The 7,879-nt window shown below is 42.2% G+C and overlaps 1 protein-coding gene across 1 annotated transcript; it reads right to left on the reverse strand.

The window, feature by feature from the left end:
- Positions 1 to 3,490: 3,490 nt before the first annotated feature.
- Positions 3,491 to 7,444, reverse strand: LOC106565242 (zinc finger protein 394). Its single transcript, XM_014132137.2, has 2 exons — positions 7,159 to 7,444; positions 3,491 to 5,091 (listed from the first exon to the last, which is right to left on the reverse strand). The coding sequence occupies exons 1-2, from the start codon at positions 7,349 to 7,351 to the stop codon at positions 4,268 to 4,270; spliced, it is 1,017 nt and encodes a 338-aa protein (XP_013987612.1). The 5' UTR covers positions 7,352 to 7,444; the 3' UTR covers positions 3,491 to 4,267.
- Positions 7,445 to 7,879: the final 435 nt, after the last annotated feature.

Below are 7,879 nucleotides of genomic sequence, written 5' to 3' on the forward strand. Positions count from 1 at the left end.
AGTTTGTGCAGAAATTCTTTGGTTGTACAAACCCACAGTTTCATTAGCTGTCCGGGTGGCTCGTCTCAGACCATCCCGCAGGTGAAGAAGCCGGATTAGGTCCTTGGCTGGCGTAGTCTGCAGTTGTGAGGTCAGTTGGACGTACTGCCAAATTCTCTAAAATGACGTTGGAGGCGGCTTATGGTAGCGTGGCATTGTGTTTCGTAACAAAACTGCACATTTTAGAGTGGCATTTTATTGTCCCAAGCACAAGGTGCACCTGTGTAATGATCATGTTTAATCAGCTTCTTGATATGCCGCACCTGTCGGTGGATGGATTATCTTGGCAAAGGAGAAATGCTCACTAACAGGGAGTAAACAAATTTGTGCACAAAATCTGAGACAAATACGCTTTTTGTGCATATACACTTTGTTTTATTTTTTACCTTTTATTTAAGCACTGAGGCCACGGTTTCTTTCGCAGATGCATGAACACATCAATAAACAACAATTATACTATACATATCTGTATACACATCAATTACACAATGCATGAAAAGCAAACACAAAACACAAAAAGCAAAACACAATCATATGAAACGCATACATCCGCCTGAATTGCCCAACATGAGTATAAAGACTAGCTGTATTTTTAAGATATGCTATTGAGCTGCAAACCACACAAGGTTTATATGCAGACGTGATATATCCAAGCCCAGAATGAGTGCTGCAACAAAGGGGTTTATTTGCCCAATCTGGGCTAAGAGGACTTTTGACCCAAGTCTACTACACATGGTCTCGGTCTAGATAGGGGAAATACACTACTCCTCTCTACCACTCTTTGAAAGAAAGACAGGCTTTTCTGGCCTCTACTGGTCATATAACTGTAGTACAAGTGGAGCTAAATTCAATGATTATTTTATCTTTATTTAACTAGATAAGTCAGTTAAGAAGAAATTCTTACTTACAATGATGGCCTACCCCGGCCAAACCGTAATTGTGCACCGCCCTATGGGACTCCCAATCACGGGCAGTTGTGATACACCCTGGAATCAAACCAGGGTCTGTAGTGATGCCTCTAGCACTGAGATGCAATGCCTTAGACCGCTGCAAACTTCACGTGACTCATTGTAAAAACGGGGAGAATCTAGTCATGTTCATAAAGCACCACACTGAAGAAAATGTACTAAAATGGAGGGACTACATAGTCTTGTTCAATAAGAAATGCTATATTTTTTTTACTTTACTTGATTGAGTTTATTTTTACAGGGACAGTTAACATGAATCAACATTTCAGTAATGTATTTTACATTTTTTACGTTAAATTGTTCAATGTTTTCCGTTGTGTGCACTAATGAACACGCCCCTGGAGTTTTAAGTGCCCAAAATCATACTGCAATAGATAGGACTTGCTATAACTATTTATAAAGTTACCCTGCATGCGTGTTTGGACAGTAAAGTCAAATTTGAAGTCTGTCTGAAAACACCCTTTCAGTGAACATATTGGTAATGACATTCCCTCCATAGTTGAATTGGTAAAGCAAGTTAATTCCCTTTTAATAATATGTAATATTTTCCTACTATACTGTAGCTGTCAGATTGAGAACTGGCATTCTTTGAATAGGCGTAAGTAAAATGTTAGGCTACGTTGTTTACATTTTAAATATATAAACCTCTCGGTCTTCCACACATAGAAAGCTAGGAGGGAAGAGAATGACATCCAAGATGTACAGATTTTTAAAAATATGTTAGACACAGTGATATGCACCCAGTTAGTGACTCCCCCGAGCTATGGATTTCCATCTGTTTGTCTACCTAGAAGTGCTCCAAGGATCCATAAATGATAGATACAATACAAGATAGCAGAGAACTAGTTACATTGACTTAACTTTTTCCTCATGGAACTTCCATCCAATTGGCGACAGATTTTCATGTGAATATTCAAAAAATTTCCCACCAGAGATGTTTACATCAAATTGACTTGTTGCGGATATACAGCTATGTGTGATGATGATGATGATGATGACATTTGGAAAGTTAACTGTACCGACAAATTAGCGGCTTCCATCAGGGCTGTCGTGACATATTTTTTCCCGACGGACTTTACTCGCTTAAAAAGATTGGATGGAGAACCACATACAGTGCCGTGAAAAAGTATTTGACCCCTTTCTGATTTTCAAATTTTTGGGGGGGGGACTGAATGTTATCAGATCTTCAGCCAAAACCTAATATTAGATAAAGGGAACCTGAGTTTACAAATAAGTATATATTTGTTGTGTTATTAATAAAGTTATGCAACACCCAATTCTCCTGTGTGAAAAAGTAATTGCCCCCTTACACACAATAACTGGTTGTTATAGACTTGTGTGTTTTGGATCCATAAATTCAGCTCTGTATCAGAATTCTACAGAAGAATGTCAGGCCATCCGCCTGTGAGCTGAAGCTGAAACGCAGCTGGGTCATGCAGCAAGACAATGATGTAAAACACACAATCAAGTCTGTATGAAAATGGCTAAAAAGCAACACATTTGAAGTTTTAAGTCCAGACCTAATCTCAATTGAGAGGTTGTGGCAGGACTTGAACGAGCAGTTCATGCTTGAAAATCCACAAATGTCACTGCGTTAAAGCAGTTCTGCATGGAAGAGTGGGCCAAAATTCCTACACAGAGACGTGAGAGACTGATCAACTAACAGGAAGCGTTTGGTTAGAGTCATTGCAGCTAAAGGTGAGTTATTGAGTGTAAGGGGGCAATTACTTTCTCACACAGGGGCATTGGGTGTTACATAACTTTATGAAATACACTACATGGCACAAATGTATGTGGACACCTGCACGTCGAACATCTCATTCCAAAATCATGGACATTAATATGGAGTTGGTCTCCCCTTTGCTGCTATAACAGCCTCCACTCTTCTGAGAAGGCTTTTCACTAGATGTTGGAACATTGCTTCCATTTAGCCACAAGAGCATTAGTGAGGTTGGGCACTGATGTTGGGCGATTAGGCCTGGCTCGCAGTCGGTGTTCCAATTCATCCCAAAGGTGTTCGATGGGGTTGAGGTTAGGGCTCTGTGCAGGCCAGTCAAGTCCTTCCACAACGATGTCGACAAACCATTTCTGTATGGACCTCCCTTTGCGCACGGGGGCATTATCATGCTGAAACAGGAAAGGGCCTTCCCCAAACTGTTGCCGCAAAGTTGGAGGCACAGAATCATATAGAACGTTATTGTATGCTGTAGCGTTAAGATTTCCCTTCACTGGAACTAAGAGGCCTAGTCCGAACCATGAAAAACAGCTCCAGACCATTATTCCTCCTACAACAAACTTCACAGTTGGTACTATGCATTGGGGCAGGTAGCGTTCTCCTGGCATCTGCCAAACCAAGATTTGTCCATTGGACTGCCAGATGGTGAAGTGTGATTCATCACTCTAGAGAACGCGTTTCCACTGCTCCAGAGTCCAATGGCGGCGAGCTTTACACCACTCCGGACGACGATTGGCATTGCGCATGGTGATCTTAGGCTTGTGTGCGGCTGTTCGGCCATGGAAACCCATTTCATGAAGCTCCCGACAAACAGTTCTTGTGCTGACATTTTTTCCAGAAGCAGTTTGGAACTCAGTAGTGAGTGTTGCAACCAAAGACAGACGATCTTTACACACTTCAGCACTCGGCGGCCCCGTTCTGTGAGGTTATGTGGCCTACCACTTCGGGGCTGAGCTGTTGTTGCTCCATACCCACGTCACAAGAACAGCACTTACAAGGCAGCTATGATGGTGCCACATTGAAAGTCACTGAGCTCTTCAGTACGGGATTTTTATACACCTGTCAGCAACAGGTGTGGCTGAAATAACCTAATCCACTCATTTGAAAGGGTGTCCACATACTTTTGTGTGTGTGTGTGTGTGTGTGTGTGTGTGTGTGTGTGTGTGTATATATATATAAAAATAAAATTGTTCACTCAGGTTCCTGTCATCTAATATCAGATTTTGGTTCAAGATCTGATAACATTCAGTATCCAAAATATGTAGCAGTAGAGAAAATTGGAAAGGGGGCAAATACTTTTTCACAGCACTGTACAGACAACCAACCACATAGGCTACATGCTTTCTAGAAATGCACTCCCATTTATGAATTTAGGCAAAGATAGGAGCTTCGCCCTCAAACTTTTCTTACTCCATGGACAGATTATGCTTCCTTTTTTCCTTCAATAACACATTTCAATTGTCCTTATCATGACTGCCAGACTAAAACGTCTGTCACCAAAGGCATCAGGGAAAGGACAGTAATGTCAAAGGCCCAGGACAATCGGACCACAGGCCACTGTCCTATGCACTTGCAGCTCTCCCATCTGACTGAAGCTTTCGCCACAGTCATGGCATTGGTATGGGTTCTCCTTGTGAGTCCTCCTCAAATGTCCTTTCATATGAGCGTCCTGCCTGAACGCTTTCCCGCAGACTGGGCAGACAAACGGTTTCTCTCCTGTGTGAACCCTGATATGCTCGTTCAGATGACTCTTCACTTTGAAACCTTTCCCACAAAGGTGACAGCTGTGTGGTCTCTCCCCTGTATGAGTCGTCATGTGGTCTCCCAGACCCTTCCTTGCTGGGAACCCCTTTCCACAGAAATGGCATCGAAATCGCTCGTACGAAGCACGTCTCTTCATTAATTCAGACAGTGTTCCTATATGCCTAAATGGTCGTCCTCTCTTTGTTTTCCGTTGCAGAGGGCTCATGTTTTCACTCGGAGCTGCAGAACAGTGTGCATTTACTGCAAACAGGAACTGTGGGTCACTCGTTGGTACTGCGCAGCCCTCTCCATCAGGTTCTGTTTTCATGTGTTCCACTAGGGTACTCGACAGATTATTAATCTCATTGTCCTCCACAATCTGGGTTTTAAAAAGGTGCGAGGGCCAAGGGTCCTGGTCAAATCCACTTTTCACACAAGGAGGAGTGAACACAAACTCTATGTTATGACTATGAGACTCAGGCCCTTGCAGTTGCTCTTCTACCAGTCTCATCCTGAAGTCCTGTTCCACTGTACTTTGTTCGGGCTCTGAACTTTGCCGCAGACTGAGGCTCCTCATCTCTTCTTCTGAGACATGCTGCCTAGGGTCTGGAGGGAAGGAAAGGCAAATAAATGTTAGTCAACAGAGAGCCATATTAATATATCTTACCGAGACCAGCGGAGTAAAAAAAAATCATAATTATCAGCTTCAATTCAGTTAGCGCATAAAAGCACTTTGTCAGGCAAATACAGTGTGTGTGTATATATATACATACATACAGCCAGTCTTGTAAGAGCGTCTGCTAAATGACTAAAATGTAAAGAAATGTGTGTGTGTGTGTATGTGTATATATAACACACACACTCCTTTCTTGAAACATTTATATATTTTCCCCTATTAAACTGGGATTCATAGTTTACTGGTAACATTACTGTCCTTTACTTCCATTGAAAAATATCCCTCAAACGTTGTTAGAATTCCCTTGACTTGCTGGTAAGGAAGAGTCGGGGAAATTGTTGGAAAGTTGAGCGCTCACAGAATCGTTGGAGGCACAGAATTGTCTAGAATGTTATTGTATGCTGTAGCATTAAGATTTGCCTTCACTGGAACTAAAAGGCCTAGCCCAAACCATGAAAAACAGCCCCAGACCATTATTCCTCCTCCACCAAACTTTACAGTTGGCACTATGCATTGAGGCAGGTAGCATTTTCCTGGCATCCGCCAAACACAGATTTATCCGTCGGACTGCCAGATGGTGAAGCGCAATTCAATACTCCAGAGAGTCCAATGGCGGCGAGTTTAACACCACTGATCTTATGCTTGTGTTCGGCCATGGCATGGTAACCCACTTCATGAAGCTCCCGACAAACGGTTCTTGTGCTGACATTGCTTCCAGAGGCAGTTTGGAACTAGGTAGAGTGTTGCAACCGAGGACAGACGATTTTCATGTGCTTCGCACTTCAGCACTCGGCGATCCAGTTCTGTGAGCTTGTGTGGCCTACCACTTCACGGCTGAGATGTTGTTGCTCCTAGACGTTTCCAGTTCACAATGAGAGCACAGTTGACCGGGGCAGCTCTAGCAGGGCAGAAATTTGACGATCTGACATGTTGGAAAGGTGGCATCCTCATCAGGGCCAGCAGGTAGCCTAGTGGTTAGAGCATTGGGCTGGTAACAGAAAGGTTGCTAGATTGAATCCCCAAGCTGAAAAGGTAAAAATCTGTCGTTCTGCACCTGAACAAGGCAGTTAACCCACTGCTCCTAGGCCGTCATTGTAAATAACAATTTGTTCTTAATTAACTGACTTGCCTATTTAAATAAAGGTGTGTGTGTGTAAATATACAAAAGTATATGGACACCCCTTCAAATTAGTGGATTTGGCTATTTCAGCCGGTCTTGTATGAAATTGAGCACACAGCCATGCAATCTCCATAGACAAACATTGGCAATAGAATGGCTTTACTTAAGAGCTCAGTGACTTTCAATGTGGTACAGTCATAGGATTTTATTTTATTTAACTAGGCAAGTCAGCTACATTGGCCTAGCCAATGGCTGACTTAGTTAGCTAAATTTATCTCCCAAGAGACCAAAGACAAATCCTGATTCTAACTTATTTCTCGTCGTTTAACCTTTTCCTTTCTAACAAAAACTGAAAAGATTCAAACAAAACATAAGTGAAAATAATATTATTATTATTATTTTATAAATCCTTAGCCTTTCTCTGAAAGCATAGCAGGCCCTCATTGTTCCCCACTGTGTTTGGGTTAGTAAACATTTGTAGAGTGGATCTATTTGCCCTCAGCATGCATTATTTTCACCATTGTTAGTGTCTAAAGAACCCATAAGTTCTTCTGAAATATTAACATGAATACTAAACATTTTGAACTCTTATTATGGTGACGATTTTACAAAATTCGTCATGGTCTAATTGGACTCGCATTTTTCTGGTGTCGGTCTTGACTCGGTCTCGGTATGGACTCGATTCGCTCCGGTCTTGAATCGTTCTCGCTTTAGGTGGTCTCGAACACAAAACTGTCCAGATATTGGGTTCTAGCAAGTTGATTAACAGGTGACAAGAGAAGTGACACACTGTGGGCTTGCGGTGCGCGGAAAGTCAAGCGAGGGCAGTGAAAGAGAGTAGACTACAATCCAGTAAGTTGAAGTAGTCGTCACAAACCTGCTCTATGTAACTTTATTTGTGGTTTAATGACCAAATCCAACAGCTTCTGTAACCGTTTGTTCTCCGCCTTCGAACGGGAGATTTCTTCTTGATACTCTACTATCGTATTTTCAACTACTCCAAATATCTCTACAGCAGCCGCTATCAATCGCTCACGCAGAAACACATTGAGCAATTGTATTTTTGACATGTTGGGAATGCACTGTCGCTAGTATTTTTAGTATCAATTTAAAGCTTTTTTGAAACCCTTCTTGTTAAATGTGCCTGCCAGGAAGTAAACACTGCTCGCTATACTTTTTTTACAGCGCGTGCACGGCAACACAATACCGCACTACCGCCGCCTGTTGTCCGGAGTGGAAACAAAGGTTGACAATGTGCTGACGTTTTTCAACCTATATTTTTGGTTCACATGTGAGAGGAGACAGACAGGACTCTCAAATGGCTATTTCTTCCAAAAACACTTTCCAGACTGGAACTTGGGCTGCACGCTGGCTATTGGTTAAGATTTTGGTAGTTCCATATAGTCAATAACCTTTCTGGCCTCTGTCCTAGTACTGTACACCGTTTATGAATACAGTTCAGTCCTGATTCAGGGTATTATAATGGCATGACTTTGGACTGTTTGAAATAAACATAATAAACTGCAGTGCATGCAGACATGTTGAACTGCATGCTTATTTTTGAATGAATATGTGTGCACGGTTTACAGTTGAAGTCG

The sequence above is a fragment of the Salmo salar genome, chromosome ssa12 (assembly GCF_905237065.1).
Source record: "Salmo salar chromosome ssa12, Ssal_v3.1, whole genome shotgun sequence".
Classification (NCBI taxonomy): Eukaryota; Metazoa; Chordata; class Actinopteri; order Salmoniformes; family Salmonidae; genus Salmo; species Salmo salar.

What these genes read in the sequence shown, in the direction of transcription:
- LOC106565242 (XM_014132137.2), bottom strand. Translation starts at nt 7,351, where the DNA reads ATGTCAAAAATACAATTGCTCAATGTGTTTCTGCGTGAGCGATTGATA. An exon ending in AATAAAGTTACATAGAGCAG is followed by an intron (nt 5,092 to 7,158) that starts GTTTGTGACGAC and finishes CCTTCCCTCCAG; the next exon opens with ACCCTAGGCAGCATGTCTCA.